The sequence below is a fragment of the Xenopus tropicalis genome, chromosome 6 (genome assembly GCF_000004195.4).
Source record: "Xenopus tropicalis strain Nigerian chromosome 6, UCB_Xtro_10.0, whole genome shotgun sequence".
NCBI classification, from domain to species: domain Eukaryota; kingdom Metazoa; phylum Chordata; class Amphibia; order Anura; family Pipidae; genus Xenopus; species Xenopus tropicalis.
Window position 1 is genome coordinate 48,891,558 of NC_030682.2, and position 23,627 is coordinate 48,915,184.

The following is a 23,627-nucleotide window of genomic DNA, read 5'->3' on the forward strand; positions in this document are numbered from 1 at the left end:
TCACTGCTAGAGAATTATTTTGGCATTCAAATCCTACTTCAGGACCATTGGGTCCATGGCATGATCTACCTAACATCTTGTTAAAAGCCATTTTCTTTTTTTCTTGAGATATTTTTTCACTGATTTTTTTTAACTTGCAGTTTGTTTGACCTTTAAATATTCAGACATCTTTTACCTGAGCAGAAAAATTAAGAGATTATTTACAAAAGGACAAATATTTTCTGATTTAAATATATAATTAGGAACCCACATGCTTTGGTCTTGATTACTGCAATCACATTTCTCAGCTATCAAAAATGAAAATGAAATATTCAAAATTAATTTTGTGTCAGCAGTAATAGTACAAAATGTAATGAACATGTTCACTGTGAAGTGAATGATCATTTTTTTTTTAGTCCTTTTAAAAAGAAATTCCTTAGTATCTGGTTTTCTGACAGGTTAACCAGAATTATGTAGGAATTTAGGGATTTATCAACAATCTTTATGGAATAATTCATATTGATCTAGTTTTTTTAAGCAAATAAAGATTTATATCAAAATAGATTTCATTCAGAATGAATGACTAGTTCTGATATGATTTAATTCTGATCAATCATCTAGGAAAATATATTTGATCAATAGTTCTATTGATTGAATGCACTGGAAAAAAAACACAAAAAGCTTTTCATGTCATGCAGCATCTCAGATTCTTTCTGTGATAATAAAGTCGTAGGCTATGATACATATTGATTTTGTTTAAATTGATTGAACTGCTATATTGAATGGTTACACTGAGCAGTCTGATCAATCTTAAATATATCAACCTTATTTATTTTTATATTTTTTTTTTTTTATACACGCAGCATTGTACATGATCAACACCTCCCTCAATGACTTTTCCCAGACTGATGAAACCTTATGTAAGATTCTGGTTCAGTTTTTTCAATAACAAAAAAATAATTATACATTACTGCAGTTGATAAACTCACCTCCTTTAAAAATATTTAGACACTATAATAATATATTTTTATATAAGTTATAGAGCAGCATATAACTAAACCTGCAAAGCTACAATTTGTAAGTCCATCACTATTACTTTACAGAAAATGGAATCTGCTTTAAGCTTGTGTCTTTAAGCATTCTTCTCATCTTTCCAACACAGAAATTCTGTTAGAAGCTTGATATTAAAAGGTCATCATCTAGAGCAAAAGACTGTGGCATATAATGTAACTTCATTCATCCCATTATGTATTCTTTCTGAGCATAAATGTTTAAATATCTTTCATGTTTTTGTTGTTTTTCTTTTAAATGTCAGCTTTTTTAAAGATGGCACTTTGATACAAGAATTGGGCTAGCTATCCTCTTTTATCAGTAATTACACTCTCTTTTTCACTAACATAGAATGTTCCAAAGGTCACATTGAAGACGGCAATTGAAAGCTACTCAGTAGTATTTCTTAGCAAGGTCATATGAAAAATCTAGGAATTTATTATTAATTGAACAATATTTGAACAGACTAAAATAGCAAACATTCTGCCTGCAAAAAAAAAAAAGATTTCTTACCTCTGGATGAAAACTTAGGTGGGGTAGTCCCAAATCATGAACCCCAAAAGAAGCAGGAATTTAAGTGACATGGGTATACTGGCTAATCTGGTATTCACTGGGGTGAATCAGGGGCAGGTGAATATTTAATATTCAAGCATAATTAAGAATATATTCCAAGGCTGATAACAGATTTAAGCCACTTTATTTTTCATTATAATAATGGAGATTTTTCTTTGATTTCACAGTAAGTTAAATCTAAAATTGTAAGTATACATGCAAGTCACATGGGGGAGACCAATCTATCAAAAATCAAATCTAATAAAAAAATGAAAATTTGAATTGAAAAACTGCTTGCATTTTGCTAATACAACTCCCATTGACTTCTAATATTGGCTTTTAGATGCTGAACGTTTATATTTCAGAATGAATCTCAAAAATTCAAGTTTGAGAAACTCAAAAATGAGCTTGCAATTTTTGCTGCAAAATACGTGTGGCAAAAAGTGAAGTTAAAATGTTGATTAATCTAACGCTTATTCTCATGGGGGTTTGAATTCTGCTACATTACCATTTTTTTTTAGAAATTGTGTAGTATGTTTTAACCAAAGTATAATGGGACTACTATTTTCAAAAACATGAAACAAAACCACAGAATTTAAAGTGATACTGACATGAAAAAATTAATTTTTAAAATATAAATCTACATAAAATGTTACCTATAGATCATGTTGACCATTCTTTGCTGATAGGGCTGCTTTTGTAAGTAATTGTTACTTGACGTTTCTAAACCTGACTGTTTTGCCAACCTGACTGTCCATCCTCACTCTGTCAGTTATAGCTTCTAATGCTACCAGCCTACTGCTGCACAAATATGGCAGCCCCCTCATAGAGGGACATGGGGGATCAGAAAGGTAATGTAAACACATCGGACAAATACTTTTATGGCAAAATTATAAATAGCATGCAAAGACAATGTTATGACAGATGTAAAAAAAGGTTTCATTTCTGGTGTCAGTATCTCTTTAATATTTATTAAACATGTTTATATGAAAGAGATTTGTATAAAACAGAGAATAAATCATAAAATAAAAGTTGAACAATAGAAAAAAATCAACTTTATATTTGTAAATTACATTGCACAATTCTGAGAAGAATTTTCTACATAAACTTCTATATGTTGATGTAAACTACTATTAAAAAAGAAGATGTTTAGTCAAAAACTTACCAGCAAATATACTTTTCTATAGACAGAATTGAAGCATGGGGATTAACTAGTCTGCCTTGTAGTGCTAGGGAATTTGCTGATGTTTGCATTTCATACTCTATTTTTCAATCCAAAATATACTGTAGGTCCAGTGAATCTGACCCTAGTGGGTATTATTAGTTATGTCAGTATGAATGTGTGTGTGCCCTGAGATAGAAAAAAATACAACTTAAGCTCTCTGATATATGCCCTGATTTATAAAACATCCTTTCTTTATAGTAGAAAGAAAGGTAAAAACTAAGTAAGCTTTATCAGAAAGGTCTATGTAAATACAGCCATAAGCACTCACAGAAACTCTGCACTGACTTCTCTGTCAAAAGATTTGTTGTGTCTATAATCCATGTGCCAGAGACTCGCAGCTTTCTGCTGACTCCCCTCTTCTGCTCCCCCCCCCAAGAATGCTAAGAACTCACTCCCCCCCTTAGGAATGTGGATCTGAGCCAATCAGATTTCGAATCCGAATTGGAAAAATTCCGATTGGAAACGAACATTTTGCGACTTTTTCGTATTTTTTGCGATTTTTTCGGCGTCTTTACGATTTTTGCGAAAAAACGCGAGTTTTTCGTAGCCATTACGAAAGTTGCGCAAAGTCGCGATTTTTTCGTAGTGTTAAAACTTGCGCGCAAAGTCGCGCCTTTTTCGTAGCGTTAAAACTTAAAAGGCGCGACTTTGCGCGCAAGTTTTAACACTACGAAAAAATCGCGACTTTGCGCAAGTTTCGTAATGGCTACGAAAAACTCGCGTTTTTGCGCAAAAATCGTAAAGACGCCGAAAATTACCGATCATTACGAAAAAAACGCAATCGGACGCATTCGGCCCGTTCGTGGGTTAGTAAATGTGCCCCATAGTCTAACTAACTGAGCATGTACATTAAGTCTTGGTCTTGGCGCAGGAGTGAGGCATTATGAGAACTTTCTTTACACAGCTCAGCGCTTTTTCTTCCTTTTTGGCTTCTGATCATCTGAACAGGTGAAATATGGGGAGACTTAAGGGCACTATTGAGACAACTGAAGGTATGCCTGCAGCTTGAGATTAACTCTTTATTAGCCTTTCCTTCTCCTTTAAAGGATAATATTTAAGCACCTTATAAATAAAGGGTAACATGGAATAGAAAAAAATGTATAATTCTCTTTAACCAGTGCTTGTGCAACTGTTATGAGGGAGAGAGTTTTAATCAACAAAGCTTTTATTAGTGATAAGTGACAGGATCCCTTACATTGATTAAAAAATGTCATTAAATATGGCAGTAAATATATAACACTGTGCGAATACAAATCCATAGAATTCATGTATACATGCAATGTTGTTTGATGTGCAAAATACAAAGAGTGCAAGTTTAGCACCACCCACCTTCTACAGGATTAATTCAAACATTTTGACACACTTACTAAAATGTGTTTTTTTCTGGGCTTGAAACATGATATGGTATAATTTCGAAGTAACCACAATCATTTCTGTAGTTCTAAAATGTCTCGACAATGCTTTTATCGTTCGTACGAAAATATCGCAATTGCGTTCTAAAAGTCACAAAATTTTGGGACTGTAGAGTTCGTAAATGCCACAAAAACATTTCTGGCTTTGAAGCTTCCTTGTCTGGCTTTGGAAGAATTTCATAGGACTCAATGGCACTCGACAGATCAAACCTGGTGAAAAGATAGTCCCAATGAAAGTGTAACTAAAGCATTAACGAATTCCGAAATGTTCGTATTCTTTGTACAAAATACAATTTTAACAAACTTTTCGCATACATTCCGAAATGTTCTATAAATTAGAAACATACAAGTTTATCTCAAAATTGTTAGCAAATGGGCCCCTTAAATTGTACTCCAACAAGTTATACTCATTTGTATGTTCATAAAACATAAGATATCATTGCAGATCAGCTCTGAATTTTGTACAATGCAAAGTTACCTACATTTATGTTGATGTTCCTCTACTTGCCATGTAGAGTAATGGGAACTTGCTATGAATGCAGCTGAGGATTAGTTTATTATGCCAGGAATAATCAGTGAAACAAGATATGCACTTGGAATACAATTGTAAAATGAATATGAGAGCAATTCGACAGGCAAGTATCAGGGCTGCAGTGCAGTTGTACGAAAATACTGTGAAAAACTGTCTTACAAACTGTTGCCAAAATATTTGTCTTATTTGGCCAAGCATGTTTAGAATTGTATTTGGCTAAGCCATGCGTTGACATAATAAGGAAAACATTTCTCTCACTGAGAACTCACTAAGAGCCACAATAAATAACAAAACCAAATTATTTTAAGCATTGTGTAACACATTTAAAGGAAGGGAAATATTATATATGAAATTATACATGGCATACAGTAAAAATGCATAGTGCAAAAAATAATTGCTATAGTAACATTTTTCAGAGCTTCTGTCATGGTGTAACACTGACTACCAGACAGGGATCTGAGGACAAATAGGTTTTCATATTTGCATGTGATAAGGTAACACAGTAACTGCTGTTAAACTTACATGATGTTGTATTAGGAAATGTTATCATTACACTGGGAGCCCAATTTATTAAGAATCTTTAATATATTTTCCCTACAATGTCCAACTGCAACAGGGCAATTTAGTTTAGAATGAACTCATGCTATCCAGAATGTAACATAATGGATAGCTAAAGGATTTGCTTTTTCTGTATAATAATTAGACAGTACCATGTAGTGGGCAACTGAACTAACATTAATCCATAATAATCCTGTTTTCTTTTATTAGCAAAATGCTTTTTAAGATTTCACCCGCCAACGTATTACTTTCTAAATTAATAATTGTTTAATGCTTAATGACTTTAGCATTTGTATTTTAGACTTATTGATGAGAGAAAGAACTTATATTTTGCCTTTAGAATTTTTTCAGTACCTTCAGATAATTTTGTAGCTATTTCTTTGCATTATGTTATCCTGTTTACATAGAAACTAGAAAATCTATCAGTTCATAGTTTTGCTTTTCAAACAAACATTCTAAACCTGCTGAACCAATGATTCTCACTGGTTGCCATAATGAAGGTCTAGGTGGGCTCATAACCGCAGAAAGAAAAATAATCTAAATATGTGCTTCAGGTTATTGCACTGAAGTCACCGCATCTGCAGAAAATATAAACTTCTGACTTTTAAGTCTGCTGAAGAGGCAGCATCTCTGCTTGAACTCAAGGCTGAGTGTGTTAAACAATTTTAAACATTGTAATTTCCATATCTGGCTTCTCTTTTGGAAATTGGTAATTTTCCTAATAACAAGGAGCTGTTGTTTTTCTTGAGACGGGACAGTTGGCAAACCTGCATGAGGTATATTCAAGATGCAGATGAGTCATAAAAACCCAAAAGGTATCAACTGCCAGTACAGAGAGAAAATAAAATACAAAACTTCAAAGGATGTTTTAATTCCAAACAGAAATAGGAAAATATATTCTTCCTAAAGATAAATATATATATAACATAATATCTTATTTTATTTATAATAAGCTCCAAATGAGGATGTTTAAAGAGAAGTATTACAAGACAGTGGAAACGGTTTGTTAAAACTGCCATAGATTAAAAACCGTCGATGAGATGAAGCACCCGAGACCTATGGTATTGTTATTGCTGGTTAAACAACAAGCAAGATGTAAGTATCTTGCCACTAAACTTTCAAGGGCATAATGATGTGATGAGAAGAAATTTTTGTTTTTTTTCCAATATTCAGCCATTTTAAAAAATAAATAAATAATTTACTCTAGCTTTTTCTTCATTGCTATCATATTTAGAAAAAAAATGAAAAAATAAAAGACATTTGATTGTGTTAATCCATGGATAAACATTGCAACAAAAGTGGCATTTTCCCAATTTTTTTTACAAATGTAATTATTTTTAAAAAAGCTCCAGAAATACAATGTTAAAAATATATCTCCCAGACTTAAATAATAGATCCCTAGATGACAAGCTTTTTGAAGATTATATTTTTCAATTGATAAATCTTTGGATTTGGAAAACATAAATTGGGATAAAAAGATTAACATTTTGGTGGAGCATCACTGCCATAGAAGTTTTATATCTTCTTTGATTGAAAAATTGCTAGTGTAAAATACATTTACGTTATTATTATTTGCACTATAATTTTATATTCATGCTTTCACAATATACAGTATTCTTTTTTTAATTTACACTATGCCATCATGGTTCTTATTAATGTCTTGCAGAACTGGGATCTGGAGTTCTAATGAATTGGGATTTTGAGTTTTGATATTATCATTGATAAATGAGTCAATTCATAAAGAACTTCCTGGCAGGAAAATGTTTCTGAAAAGTTTGATAAATGGGGAGGGGAGTTTAGTTCCCTAAGTTGATTTTTATGAACCTTTATATTAAGAGTGGAAAGGGCATAAATATGACATCCTCAAATAGAAGATATGAAGAAAAAATTAATTGTGTGAATTTTAGCAAACAAAAATAAAACAATAGAGCTGTGGTAGATAGATCTATGGGAAGAGTGAAGAAGACCAGAGAAGTAATATTCAAAAACAGGAAAATGCAAATCCAGGTTTATTAGAATCAGAGAAATGAAACTACTAAGGAGGGTGTAAAAAGGGGCTATTGTGTGGGGGGGTTAATATAAATAAAGGATTATATTAAAAGTCTATTAGACAGCTGCTAGTAGGTTTCCATTCTCTTCTGATAGCTATGTGCATGATTTTCTATAGGCATATAAAGACACAATAGCAATAATGAATAAAAAAATGATCTTCAGAAAAATATGAGTATTTTAGGTATCTACCAAATAGAGAAAAATATACCCTCATGTAGTCTTTGATGAAACAATATGTAAAAGAAGTATTGGGTGTTTTTAACTCAGCGATTCTGCTGTGATTTTTATTATTTTTAACATGTTCTGCTGTGTCTTTGAATCAGTTTTAGAGTGCCAAGGAATTAATGTTAGCATTGTTATGAGCCCCAGCTCGTATAGTGGGTTTCTTTGTGTCATTTTTATCTAATGTAATAACTATAAGTATAATGCATAACAGATAGCACACATAGCCAGCAAATGTGCTTACATTTTGTTTCGAGGGATACTCCCCCTCAAGTCTAAACACCTGAGAAAGGGGGAGCATCCCTCTGAACGTGTGTGGAGATCTCAAAAATATGTAAGGTTTACAAGAACATTTGCTTATTATGGTGTGTCATTGGTTACACATTATATTTATGATTTGGAGCTCCTGAGCAACAGAGTATATGGATTGTGCACCAGACTGTTTCGTTGGTAGATTATAGCATAATATTTAGAATTATATTAATATAATAACTAGTACATTTTTTAGCCAGGCATGGATTTGCAGTGAATTTCCGCATTTCGCCAAATATTCGGCAAAATTCGGCAGAAAAAAATTGTTACGTGTCAAAATAGGCGTAGTTGTGTAAAAATGTGAAAAAAAAGATGCATGAAAAAGTCACACGGCAAATGTGTTTTGCGTATTTTCCGACGTTTCGTGTATTTTCCGGCGAATCGATACAGGAAAAATTCACTCATCATTAATAATAACTATTACATTGTTTTCAGCACTTTATCTCCCTAAGATGCCCTTAGTTTTCACTACCTTTGGAACAGATAGATTCTCTTATTAGGCAGATGGATAGGGAAGTAATTTTTGTGGCTGAAGTTCAGGGTTTTTCAACTTGCGGCCCCCATGGAAATTTGATAGAACATTTAAGACAGTTTGTTTTATGGGGTTCTCCACAATACCAAAATATATTATCTACATTTTTATTGCTTTCATTTTTTCACTGAAAAAGCATCACTGCTTAAATAAATATTTATTTCATAAGGAACTGTTCGTGATTTATTAATTCATAATTCCCTACAAAACATTCAATGTTTATTAAATGTATTATATTTTATCTCTTTTCCTTTTCCCTATTGCTGAGAGAATTTTATTTTGGACAAATATACAGTATAACATATTATTTTTCAATAGAATGAAGGGGACTTGTGGGCTTGAAAATGATTTGCCATTATTTTGCATTTTGAACAGATTTAAAGAATTTAAAGAGTAAGAGCTATAGTTTGTATTCCACTCAGATATTCTGCAATGAAAATAGCATCACAGGGTAGAAATGTGTAAGCCAGTGTTTGAAGTCGGAATCCTAATAATTGTGTTAAGTTGACAAACAAATACCAAAAAGGTCATCTACGGGTAAATGAAATATTGATTTTCTTGGTGCGAAATAAACTTTTAGTCAGTTGAGAAATTCTACTGCTGATAATGCAACTTCAAATTATTCAGCTCCATAGTTTTATAAACCTCTGTGATATAAGCGTTAAGTAAGAGGTCAGTTGTGGTATTTCATGAAGTAATGGACTGTATTAAACACAAATGCCAGTTTAAAATGTAGGGCAGCAGTAAATAAATACATGTATAAAAATATAGTTTTCCCAAATAATTAACTCTTACCTATGACCAAATGCCTGTTTGTAAGTGGGTACATATTCATAGCATCCTTTATTTAGCTCTGTTGAAGGGCGAATTATTTTACTGATATATTTTGAGGTGTATGAACTGACAAAGCCTGGTTATGATGCGGGTGAAACGTAGAGCAGTGCTGGGTTGTTTTGCCCTTTTTTATAAATCAAACAGGGAAAATCTAAAAGGAAATTGATTTGTATGGTAGAGAGTAAATTTTGGGACAAAACAATTACTCAAATCAGGGTCTTGCTGCTTGGCTATACCCTTTTCCTTTAAGCGAATGATCCAGTGGCATTAAGACTGAACATAGGCAAGGCTTTCATATACCAAATGCAGCATGCCTAACTCATTTTTATGTCCAAATACCAAAAAGGCTCTACCTTGTTTACTATACCTTACATAGTTCTGAGAATCTCCTCTGCATAGAATTTGAATCAGTAAGAGTAAATTTCCTTGTGACTGTGCAGAGTGTATGTGCAAGGGGGTGTGGACCAGGGGTAGGCTGGAAAGGTACCTGTCTGGTGCCCCCTAGCATTGCGCCCTAGGCAGGTGCCTCTTCTGCGTATCCTTAGTTCCGGCCCTGGGAATACCTGGGATTACACCTTGCACACTTTCTTTATTAGTCCCATGATCCAATGGCTTGAAACTGGATTTAAGCAGGGTCACCTCTCTTTTGACCAATAATTTGGTGTAGGTAGGCTTGTTTAGGTGATTAGCACCATTCCCATCCCAGATACTAATTATGCCAATTTGGTTAATTATCATTTAATGATCACAATTTACTATTTACCTGGACATCTAGATGTGAATGTATTGTACCCATTCTTTTCCCCTGGTGTGGTGTTTTTAAGTGATTACTGAATTAAAGTTACTAAGCCAAACTTTCCTCTGGTAACATTATAATTATACCAAAAAATATGGGGTAGGTGGCACAGCAGTTTTTTAAGCTTATACGTCAATGCTACTTTTTTTTTTGCATATCCACATGAATTGAAGTGATACATATTTTATAGCAGATGATATCGTATTATTCTGTAAGTGGCAGAATGATTAAAATTTAAATTGCACTATCCTAAAGGATTCCCAGCAGTATCAAAACAGGTACAAAATACTTTCCTGACCCTGACAGGAAAGTTTTGATCAAATCGATACATTTATCAAAGCAGATGAATACATTAATTCCGTAGAATGTTTTCAGCAGGGTGATAGAGTTCTGCAACAGTGCTGAGCCCCGACACCCCAAATTGTTTATCCCTGATGCTAAAACCAGGATGCTAAATCCTGATGCCAAACTAAAACCAGGAATTATGGGTTCAGGTAATCTTTTCTGTGATGGAACAGATTGCTCCAGCTGGAAAAAGACATTGTTAAATCCAAATCCAAAAAATATAAATTATTACGCTATCCTAATAAATGGCTACCAACCAGTGGTTGACATAACTTTAAGTCTTCTTAAAGAAACAGTAACACCAAAAATAAAAGTGTATCAAACTAATGAATATATTACCTATATATTACCTGCACTGGTAAAAGTGTCTGTGTTTGCTTCAGAAAGACTACTATAGTTTATATATTATTTAAGTTGCTGTGTAGCCATGGGGGCAGCCATTTAAAGGAGAAAAGGCACAGGTTACTTAGCAGCTAACAGATACTCTGTTGTATATAACGGGAATCTACACAGCTTATCTGTTATTTGCTATGTAACCTGTGCTTTTCTCCTTTTTCAGCTTTGAGTGGCTACCCTATGGCTACACAGCTGCTTTGTTTATATAAACTATAGTAGGGTTTGTGAAGCAAACACACCAGTATTACCAGTGCAGGGCAATAGCACATAATATATTAATTGCTTTGCTACACGTTCATTTTTGGTGTTACTGTTCCTTTAATGTCTTGAGTTTTATTTTGTTAAAAGAGCTGCTATCCATTTCACACCTTGTATGAACTGAGACGAGAAGCAGGTGTTGAAGCTTGACAGTTTGTTCTGAATTTCTGAAAGGTTTGGAGCAACAGAAAGTAGTATATGGTAGTATATAAACAAAATTAATGATGAATTGTAGTGCACTCTAAGAGTGATAAATGAATAGGTCAAATAGGTGTCTTGCTTTCTATACTTCTGGCAGACAATAGACATCTGGAGATCAAGAAAAAGATACAGCAGAAAAACATTTTGTATTCATTTTTTCTTTATTTAAGATATTTATTCTACTGTATCTGAGGCAATATATCTTTCAATAGAAGTCAATCCTATGATGTAAGATGCTTTGGCTTAAGTATAGTGATTCACACTTCATACATAATACAGTCTAGTCTAGATTGAGACTCTAGATAGATAGATGATAGATAGATAGATAGATAGATAGATAGATAGAGATATAGATGATAGATAGATAGATAGATAGATAGATAGAGATATAGATGATAGATAGATGATAGATAGATTGAGAGATAGATAGATGATAGATAGATAGATAGATAGATAGATAGATAGATAGATAGATAGATAGATAGTTGATAGATACAGTAGATAGATAGATAGATAGATAGACATGCCAGAGAGCTGAGTACTGACAGCACAAAGCTTACTGCATAGGAGACAGTTAGAAAGTAAAATTACATTTCAATGTGCATTTACCTCTAGCATGCACTGTATTTTGCCCTACCTTGTTAGAGAAGCTCCTTTCTACTATGTTACAACTGTTGTAACATAGTGGAAAGGCTCCCATGTTGCTAATTTTTTCCAAACACAGAACCTGGACATCTTCTTAAATGTGGAGGGCTCTGGTCCATTGGTTGATGTAAAAGCAAGAGGTGCAAAACAATATCTTTGTTCTTCTGCCTTTTTTGGGGGGGCAAAAGATCATTTTGGGGGTGAAACAAAACGAAGGGCAAAATTCTTTCAGGAATTTATGACAATTTTTGCTGTAGACAAAACTGAATTTCACTGCAAAACTGTACCGGGCAAAAAGATTGCTCATTCTTTATAACCACTAGTGAAAGATATGTCTAGTTGTGCACATGTCAAAATTGAAATTAGATTCTGTTTTCTCTCAGAATAAACAATATATACAATACTGTTCTATTGATGATTTTTTTTAAAGAATTATATTTTGATGCTTTTAAAATATTTTATAGTTTACAGGACAAGTTATCTGTCATGAACCAGAAAGACTATTTCATCTAGTTTGATTCATTTGACTCAACTAATAAGAAAATCTGCTCTAATTCGATAACCTACTGCATCTATTATTGTACCATTTTGAAAGTACAAATATAAAAGACCCCCTGCATGTATTTCAAAAACCTATACAGGTATGGGATCCCTTATCTGGAAACCCATTATCCAGAAAGATCCGAATTACGGAAAGCCCATCTCCCATAGACTCCATTTTGATCAAATAATTCATAATTTTAAAACTAATTTCCCTTTTCTCTGTAATAATAAAACAGTACCTTGAAATTGATCCCAACTAAGATATAAATAATCCTTACTGTATGCAAAACAGTCCTATTGGGTTTAATTAGTGCATGGAGATCCAAATTACGGAAAGACCCCTTATCCAGAATATGAGCATTGGGTAACGGGTCCTATACCTGTATACAAATGTGCATTGGCTGTAATGGTGTATTATAATAAAAAACATACAGTCTGTTGACATAAGTGGATGGAATGTCATTTTTATATTGCAATACTGCTCCATCTGTATGTTTTCTACTTTGTTAAAAAAGAAATTTAGGGGAGCATTTATCAACATTCAAAATATCAAAACCATTTCGTGGTTTCAGAGTTTTTGAAATCACAAATAAACTAATTTCCATGAATGTTAGTCATTTATCAAAAGATGCTGATTGAAAAGAATAATTGAAAAAAGTTGCAGAAAAAATGCGAAAACCACAAGTTTTTTATATTGTCACACAAAAAATACAACTTTTTCATATTGTCATACAAATGACAGCATCAAAAAACCCAGGAAGCAAAGCAAGAGTTGTAGAAGGGACACCTGCCATTGACTTCTACATAATTGCGACAGGTTTTAGATGACGTATTTTGCTTTCGGATTTGTCACGGTTTTGTTGCATAATATCTGTGACAAAATCATATTTTGGTGCCAAAAAACCCAAGTTGAACAAATTGAGCATTAGTAAATACCCATTAAATCTATACTCTATTTAATCTCTGATGAATGTAACACAGTTTCTAAAACGCAAAATTAGATTTTTTTTCCAATTAGGATTTAAAAAAAAAAAAAAAACTAGTTGAGAAACATCTAAAAACATTTTGTATAAAAATGCCAGTTTGTAGAAAAGTGAATATTCATTACCAGGATTTTATTTATTTCATTTTTTTTGGAGATTATTAGCTTTGATTTTTCTCCAGACCATCATTTTATTAGGACATTAAGGAAAATTATAATGGGCAGATAACACAAAGCCTGTGCTTTTTTGTTCCCATTTCAAGGGTTCATTACAAAAGGACTGAACTAACTCAGCCTTGTGCATAAGAAGAAGGAATATTTTATTGACCACAATAGTGCTGTGAATATCAATGATGCTGTTGCTGTGAAGAAAGCTTCTAATGAGTTTTACCATTTTAATGGACTATGAGTTCCCTATTGTACAAATGTAAGAACCTAAGCAATGCAGTGTCTCTGGAACAAAAGCATTTATGCTTTCCATTTAAAATACACTTGTGTATGTCTCAGGATTATTGCAGTTTCCACTTAGCACGGAAGGTTTGTAGTGGACTTAATTGTCTAGAAGAGCACAGAGTTTGATATATGAGCCAAGCAGAGAATTATTATATTATGTGTGCCAGCAATGGAAACTTGTTTTGAACATACAATTTGTACAATGCATGTTTTATGCATACAGTTAAAGGGCCTGTTGAATGTCCATACACTACAAAGATTTTTTAAAATAATGTTTCTATTTTGTATTGGAAAAGTTTTTACTCTGCATGTGAATATGATTGATCTTTAACCCCGATTATCAATCCCCATTTTAGTACTAAAAGAGATAGTGTTAATTACTGACCTCCTAAGCTTCGTCATATGTGTATATATAGTGTAAATTTAAAATGGCATGATAACATAGGAGCCTTTATTCTTCACAAGCATAAAAGAAGTTCGCTTAAAATACACTGATTATTAAGGGCTTGAAAGTCATATAAACTTGACATGTTATAAATCTGAATTAAACTGAATCATTGCTGTATTTATAAGTGGCACAATAATACTTGAATTGTTCGAACAAAAAGTTTACATTCGAAAATTCCAAATTTTGGCACTCTTAGAAAACAATAATGTGTTTAAGTTTCACTTTAAACTGGGTGAAACTGAAAACAATGATGGGATTAACTTCCCCTTGAAAAGTGTGAAATAGAAAACAATGAGGGGATTACGTTCCCCTTGAAAAGTGTGAAATAGAAACAATGAGGGGATTAAGTTCCCCTTGAAAAGTGTGAAATAGAAAACAATGAGGGGATTAAGTTCCCCTTGAAAAGTGTGAAATAGAAACAATGAGGGGATTAAGTTCCCCTTGAAAAGTGTGAAACTGAAAACAATGAAGGGATTAAGTTCTCCTTGAACTTTGTGAAACTGAAAACAATGAGGAGATTAACATGTCCTTGAAAAAATCAAGTTCTGGTGAAAACCCACTCGTAAATCTCAAAATCATCTAGAATTAAGAAAAAATCCAACTTTATCTCATAACTGATTAGTAATTGTGCCCCTAGGTGTGAATGCATATTAAGAGACCTTTTAAGGGTTGGAGCAACTCGAGGGGGCAAAAATCAAGTTTACGTTTTATCTTGGTTCAAGAAAAAAGTGTTGAAAAAAGCAAATCCAAATAGATCCCATACCTGTATAATATATTCAGGCCTGGGTGGGATTCAAAATAGGCGCTGGCATTCCAAGTACTCAGAGGACCAACCAGCCCCCACCAGCCCCCACCAGCCCACTAAATAGTGACTGTCTGTGGCATCTTACAGCAGCTCCTCTGGCACGTACTGACATATTGTCAGTCTGGGCCTGCATAAAGGGTTAAAGCAAGTAGAAGACTTGATTAAATAAAAATTTAGATTACATTTTTCTTGGTTCAAGAAAAAAAATGGTGAAGAAATCAATAAAAGTATTCTCTGAAACCTTGCATGGTAGGGATTTATTAAAGAAAAAAAAGTTGCCAAACAAAAAAAAATTGGTAAGTAAAAGCTGGCGAGGATCTATAGAAGTCAATGAAAACATTCTCAATTTTTTCACAATTTTTAAAATTTATTTTAAAACATTTATATTAAAAATAAATGGAACAATGTGATTCTCCCTGGTAGGTGAATCTTTTTGTCTAAGAATAAAGCATTCCATGTAAGTTTCTTCTTTTTTATGCTAGCATCCATGGAACAACAAGTGTATTTTGTCAATCTTTTTTCTAAAAGGAGAAGGAAAGGTAAAAACTAAGTAAGCTTTATCAGAAAGGTCTATGTAAATACAGCCATAAGCCCCCACAGACCTGATACTCTGAGTCCTCGGTGAAACAAAACACCACATTTCTTGCCTTCTGTTCTGTACATGATCTTCTGTGTCAGACTTCCTGCTCCCTGCAAAATCCTTCAGGGCACAGCAAGAGCCTGCTCAGTTTGCTCCCATTTTCTAATTCTTAGCATATGCAACTCCATCCACATTTCAAACCCTTAATGGAACATTAACACCAAAAAATGAAAGTATATGCAAGTGATTGATATATTATTTACTGTTGCTCTTTACTGGTAAAAACTGTGTGTTTTCTTTAACTGTAAGTTCCTTTAAGTATAGGGCTAAATGGCGCAGGTTTTATAGCAGATAACAGATAAGCTCTGTAAAAAACAATTGTATTCTACAGAGGTTATCTGCTATTTTCGACTGTAGCGGCTGCCCCCATCGTTATACAGAAGCTTCTTTATATAAAACTACACTAGTCTTTTTGAAGCAAACACACAACTTTTATCAGTTTTACTAGGCAACATTATATTACATTTTATGTACTTCAAAAGTTTTTATTTTTACTGTTTCTACCACCAGTACAAAGAAGCTGTCCTTAGTTTCCATGCAGTACTGCTTCAAAAATGGTGCATACAGCCAGTTGCCAATAACTGGGAACTCTAATATATGGCAGTGCAGTGTAGCTTTATGTATAGTATTGGCTGCTACATAACCTGCACAGCGCTGCACATTAGGAAAGTAATCAAATTTACATCTGTGTGGACTGCTATAAGGCTCTTACAATGGAATATTATCACACCCTGAACTTTTTCCATTAAAGAAAGAATCACTTTAATGTAATCGTTTTGATGAAGTAAAATAACAAAAATATTCACTTATTAAAAATTCTACAACTACTTTTTTATGAATGATTTTAGGGATTGCAATGCATGATATAAACTTACATACAAAGAGAATTGCATAGTTTTATAAATACACCATTTACGCCACCTTTTGCACAATTTTTTTCGCTTAAATCCTTTTACACAGCTTTGAGTTTAAAGGAGAAGGAAAGGCTAATAAAGAGTTAATCTCAAGCTGCAGGCATACCTTCAGTTGTCTCAATAGTGCCCTTAAGTCTCCCCATATTTCACCTGTTCAGATAATCAGAAGCCAATTAGGAAGAAAATACGCTGAGCTGTGTAAAGAAAGTTCCCATAATACCTCACTCCTGCACCAAGACCGAGTCAGCTGCCTGCTGATTGGCTTAGATCCACATTCCTAAGGGGGGAGTGAGTTCTTAGCATTCTTGAGGGAGGGGGAGCAGGAGAGACGAGAGAGCAGAGAGCAGAGTGCTGCGTGTCTGTGGCACATTAATTACAGACACAAGAAATCTTAGTTTTTACCTTTCTTTCTCATTTAACCCCTTCTGTACCATGCTGCTGATTTTTGCCTGTCATTTCCTGTCTGCCTGTTTAACCTGCTTATCCTACCTATTCCAGTACCTGCAATATTAAAGGTTATTTAAGCTTTTTATCATGAAAGCCCCTAAAAACACTCCATACAAACTTCCAGAACAACATTACTTTCTCCTCTGCACTCAGTCTCACGTAGATTCTGTACCACAAGCAGCTCAACTGCAGCTCTCTCAGCTCCTTCCTAGTCTCATGTGAAGCCCTGTCCACTTTTCTTTGCTGAGCTCTCTTGAATGCAGGGAGAAAGGTGTGTTGTTCTGGGCACTATTTAGAGTAATTTGTGAGATACAGTAGTGGCAAAAAAGGTTTACTTATTCTTTAACCAGTCTGTGGAAGTAATAAAGTGTGTATCCTGCTGTCATATCCATGTCCTGCCTACCAAAGTACCTGCTTTCATGCATTTGGATGCAAATGGTTTGTTGTATTGTGAACCCTTTATTCAGTGCTATAAAACATGTACAATATTCAACAAGTTCTGTTGCTTTTAAGTCACAAGTCTCCCAAGTCCTTAAGCTTTTCAGCGTCAATACTTTCAGCAAAATAAGATAGGCGACATGGATTGTATTGTTGCTATTTGTTATACTTTTGTGTTCCATCAATTTAATACTGATCTTGTTGAATGTGCCCAGAGGCTAATGGTTCTACTAGATCTTGTTTGAGTTGCAGCAGTACTTCAAATAATACAGGCACTTTCAAACGCTGATGTGCCTCTGAGGACAAGTTGATTTTCACTGCTGAAGTGTGAATCAAGCTAAGAAGCTGCGCTCATAAACAAAGTTTGAACTTGTGCAAAATGGGCCTAAACCTGTATTCCGGCAGGAACTGCAGACAAGGCTTTCACATTATTTATGTTAAGAGCACTGTGCAGCTTTCATTCACTGTAGTCCCTATGAGATTTCACGTTGGATCTTCTTTAAAAAGGTCTTTGCTTAACCCTGAAAAGACTAGCAACATAAAGGCTTCTGACACTGAATGGCTCAAAATGCAGATGTCTGTACACAAACAGCTGCACAAAGACGAATAGAGGCTTACAAATTGTGTTGCCAGAACTAGATGACAGAAAACCTGTTTTCTACTCCTTATACACTACAAATAATGAGAAAAATGAGAATGGAAATTAAAAAATTGTTGCTATTGAAATGTATCAATCTCATGTATAATGTGTAAAGGTCTATGCACAGGCTCTACACCATGGTCTATAGAATCAATCTGAATGTATTAGGATTAAGTTCTAAGCAAACAATGGTGAAGAGGGTTAATTAGACTCTGCTGTAGGGAGGCCTTTTATTTAGCAATATCTTGTTGATTTCAGCACAGCAAGAGACAACATAAAGATGCCATTATTAATACTGAATTATAACTTTAATAAATATATACATGTTTAATAGCTTTGTATGCAGACTTCATTGAAAAGGGGTACAGGATTTTTCAACAAGTTGGCTGTGCTCTTTTATATAAACGTAACAAATAATTAATACAAATACTATATTCATTTGCTTAATAATGAAAACATAAAATGACTTGTTACAGTTCCTTGAGATGCAAGTGCTAGACTGCTAAGGGGCACAAGAGCACCCCTTAGTGCTCACTTAACAAGCACTTGCACCCCAGGGAATGCTGCTCTCTGCTCATCACGTTGGATTGAAAATCCCACCCGAGAAGTTGAGTGCAACCCCCACAAAGCAAAGATGATCCCTGTCTTACAGCCTGCAATAGGGCTTTGATATACCTGTTTATCTACTATTTATATATATATATATATATATATATATATACATATTATTATATAAGGGTGGCACTCTGCGTCAAGTTTATACCCGGGTGCACGGTAAAACCATAATACATAGTCCAAAAAACACCAGCAACACAGGTATTTCTGTATATATAATGGCATATATATGTATATTTATTTATATTCCACATTCCATCTAAATATAGTTAAACAGATTAAAAAGAGGTGGATCAATTAGTCTTATATCTTATCTATATATATAAAATATATCTATATATTTAAAAGCCCATTAGAATGTTATGAGTTTATTACAGTTCTGATCTAGATTTTTTTTAAAGAAATCACACGTGCAGTTGATAAATGAAATCCTGTACTCACATAAAATTTGGGGTTTTAAATAACTGATACGGCAGTTAAGAAAAGTCATTATTTTTGCTATATTAATTAAAAACATTATTATCTAAAGTGAACTAAAGTTATTTTCTGTTTTCAAATAAATATTCCAATATCTGGTTAGATATTACTTGGCATATATTATTTGTTTTATTGTTCTTCTGTTGTATTGTAATCTCCCTATTCTATATGTGTGTGTGTGTATATATACTGTGTATATAATTATATGTTAGCAATAGGTTATAATAATTTATCTTTTTATTTTAGCAACAAGAGCAAGACCCTACGAATCTCTACATCTCAAACTTGCCAATCTCAATGGACGAGCAGGAACTCGAGAACATGCTGAAGCCATTTGGCCATGTCATTTCGACCAGAATATTGAGAGATGCCAGTGGGGTCAGTAGAGGAGTTGGGTTTGCCAGGTAAGAATTTTTTGTTGTTTTTTTCCCCATCTGATTATTTCATACCAATTTTAAATTGACTTTTAAGATTATAAGAATGTAAAGAACATTTTTGGAGCTTGTAATAAACTTACTGTTTTGTCTCTTTTTCTGAGGTATTAAACAGTATCTAAGTTAGGGGCAGCAGTTTTCTCATATTTTGTTCAGGTAGCTCATACATTTAAACGCTATTTAGCAATGGCAGATATTATTCTGACCATTTGGACATTAAGTCAGTGGACCAGATAACATTTAAATCAGTATATCTAGTATAAATAAATCTAAAGCAATTGGACTTGCTAAGTAATCATTGAAGACATTTCACTACTCATCCGAGCAGCTTCTTCAGTCCTACTGTTTAAGTGAAGAAGCTGCTTGGATGAGTAGTGAAATGTCTTCAATGATTACTTAACAAGTCCAGTTGCTTTAAATGTATTTATACTAGATATACCATGACCTGGATGAATGATAATCTTCATAGTAATTTATATCAGTAGTTTGTGATATTCACAAGCATGTATAGAAGAAGGTTTGTATAGAACACTGGAAATATTTTCCATTTCTCAGCATATACCAAGATAATAATATTTACGCAGAGTTATTATATGAGAGAAGAGAAAGGGTTAAGCATAGAAGAGTGGGAGATGGGAATGTTTCAACAAGCTCCCGTAAACTGAAGCTTTTAGTAGGCTGGCTATTTTGAGTTACTTGAATTTATTCTTTGCATCCTTCTACTGTTTCTTATCACAGAAGGCATCAGCAGCTCCTTATAAGGTTACAGATAAATAGAAGTTATCGTTGTGAGAAATGAGAACAGTATCGGGGTTATGAACGTTAAACTATATGATGGTGCTCTCCTGTGCCACTTTAAAATGAAATGAATGCCAGAGCTACAGATTAAGGGCCCTGGCATTAAAAAGCATGCCAGGGAAACCTGAGAAGAAAATGGACATATTCTTTATTATGTTCGTTTTTAACTGAAGGCATATTTTTTTGCTCTTGGCTCAGTGGCTTTCCCTTTCTTTTCATTCATGGCATCAAAGAACTGTTCTTATTGAGTTTTTTACTCTTGGCAGCTCCCATATTGTATTCTGTACTGGGACTGGCATAGCTTGTTAAAATGTGCCCAGTGTATTAAAATGAAATTGTCACTACTGTTTGATGCAACATAAGAGAGTTTGACACCAAACGCCTGGAGCTACAGAAAGCAGACCTTCATCCCACTTAGACAGTCACAGACAATATTCTCCAAAGACAAGCTCCAGACAGTCACTTAGTGGAAGCTCTCCGAGGGCAAAGTGAACAATTTTTTCTTTTGTGTGTTTGTGGAAAACAAGAACACTTTATCGCAGATAAATCAATTCATGATAACTAGGGAATTTCTTTTTTTTTTTCCAGTCTGCCCAAATAACATAATTATAAGTGTAATAACTGTACCAAACGGTGCCAAAAGTAATGCAATACAGACTGTAAAGTATACAGTTTTATTTGTGTTTAGTATATAAGACAAACATTCAAATTAGATATTGCAGTTTTGACAGTTTAAATGTGCCTTGTCTTGGTAGTGATCATGATACAGGTATAGGATCCCTTATCCGGAAACCCATTATCCAGAAAGCTCCGAATTACAGAAAGCCTGTCTCCCATAGACTCCATATTAATCAAATAATTCAGAATTTTAAAACTGATTTCCATTTTCTCTGTAGAAATAAAACAGTAAATTGAATTGATCCCAGCTAAGCTATAAATAATCCTAATTGAATGCAAAACAATCCTATTGGGTTTAATTAATGTTTTATTGATTTTTTAGTAGACTTGGAGGTCTACTAGTAGGTATGAAGATCCAAATTATGGAAAGACCCCTTATCCGGAATTTCCTTGGTCCAGAGCATTCTGGATAACGGGTCCTATACCTGTATTCTCAAAACTGAAATTATTTTATATTAAAGGATATTTGAAGCCACTCTGGAGTCATAGGTTGGACAGGTACCTTTATATGGAATTCAGGAAGAAAATATAATACACTTGTTCTAATATACTAATAAACATAAGCTGACCTCATTTTATTTTTAATAAAATATTAATGACAGAAATACAAAGTCATCATAAAGATAATTTATAGTACAGATATGGGATCTGCAGAAACCCTTTATCCAGAAAGCTCCCAATTATGGGAAGACAAAATATGTGGATCCACATTACAGGAAGACCCCTTTTTAGAAAACCCAGAGGTCCCAAGCATTCCAGATAACAGATCCCATACCTGCGATTCTAAAAAACAATGAATATAATGTATTTACTGTATTTGTATACAAATGCTTAGTGATGCCATCAGTGGAGTCACTTTTGTTACCTGACTCTTATATGATGTCTTCACAATGCTTTATTATATATTGCCAACATGTTAAGCAGTTTACTAATTATTCACATAAATTTCTTCCCCAGTGAAGTTTACCCTCCCAGGCACATATACCCTTAATTCATTTTTATCAGATACCTGGTATTGGTACCAGAATTTTTTTTGAGGGGGGGTGTAAAACCCGAGAACCTAAAGGAAACCCTCAAAGTAATGGGGAGAACAAAGAGTTCTAGATGGAATCTGACTAGGGGCCCCAGCACTGCAATGTATAGTAGTAATGCTAATCATGGAACCAACCAATGTACCCTTCCTTAAAGAATAAGGATATTAGTAGTCATGACCTGTATGAGAGCAATTGAATTATGGCTTCATGCCTTTCTATGGTCATGACTTGAGTATTAAGATTCCAATAATCTACAGTTTGCCCATTTTCCTAATGCCTTTCCAACATCAGAAAGTGCAGTTTATAATACACAGAGTACTGTGCTGCACACTCTCCCTGCAACATCGCTTCTGACCTCTAGAGATGTAGCGAACTGTTTGCCGGCGAACTAATTCGCGCGAACATCAGGTGTTCGCGTTCGCGCAAATTCGCGGACTTTTGCCGATGTTCGCCACTTTGGGTTCGCCGCGGTTTTTTTGGCGTGTTTTTCCACCGCGTTTTATCGCCTATGCATATACATAGGAATAGCTTGCGTTTTTTTTTTGGCGTTATTTTTTGGCGTTTTTTTTGGCGTTTTTTTTGGCGTTTTTCAGTGAAGTTTTTGCCCTTGATCCCCCTCCTGCATGCCACTGTCCAGGTCGTGGCACCCTTTAAACAACTTTAAAATCAGTTTTCTGGCCAGAAATGGCTTTTCTAGGTTTTAAAGTTCGCCTTCCCATTGAAGTCTATGGGGTTCGCAAAGTTCGCGAATATTCGCGAGTTTTGGCGAAAGTCCGCGAACGGGTTCGCGAACATTTTCGGCGATGTTCGCTACATCACTACTGACCTCTCTCTTATAACTCTCTCCTCTCCACCCCACACACTGCCTGTAAGCTTTGACTGACGATTGCTCTTCAGAAGTCCCCACATCACATTCCCCTCACAGCCTCTATTACTCATTGCCAGTGTTCCCCTGCACTCACACCACACAGATTTACTGCACTTATATGCCCTCCCCCCACCCATCCCTAATAAATACAGCACTGTATAATATAGGCAGTGCAGTTAGAGAACCGTTTTGGATTGCAATTGCCTATGGCAATTTTTTGAGGTGCAAGGTGCAGAAAACATGGCAGATTCTGCTCCTTTTTAGCAATTTGCACCCTATGCTATACTTGATAAATGGCCCCTGCAGTAATATAACAAGATTATTAAACATTACAAAGGGGCACATTTACTAATCCACGAACGTCCGAAAAGCGTCCGAATGCGTTTTTTTCGTAAATTTTTTCGTAGCCGTTACGACTTTTTTGTAGCATTACGACTTGCGCGAATTGTCGCGACTTTTTAGTAGCCGTTGCGCCGAGTACGAAAGTTTCCGATTCCTTGGGCCAGGTTGGA

The 23,627-nt window shown here is 34.4% G+C and overlaps 1 protein-coding gene across 5 annotated transcripts in view; it reads left to right on the forward strand.

The window, feature by feature from the left end:
* Positions 1–23,627, forward strand: part of rbms3 (RNA binding motif single stranded interacting protein 3) — a 298,301-nt gene that overhangs the window by 209,179 nt on the left and 65,495 nt on the right. For all 5 annotated transcript variants that reach the window (XM_004915378.4, XM_004915381.4, XM_004915377.4 and 2 more), the window contains exon 5: positions 19,550–19,707. In XM_004915378.4, coding sequence (XP_004915435.2) covers positions 19,550–19,707 — 158 coding nt within the window. The remainder of the gene's footprint in view (positions 1–19,549; positions 19,708–23,627) is intronic.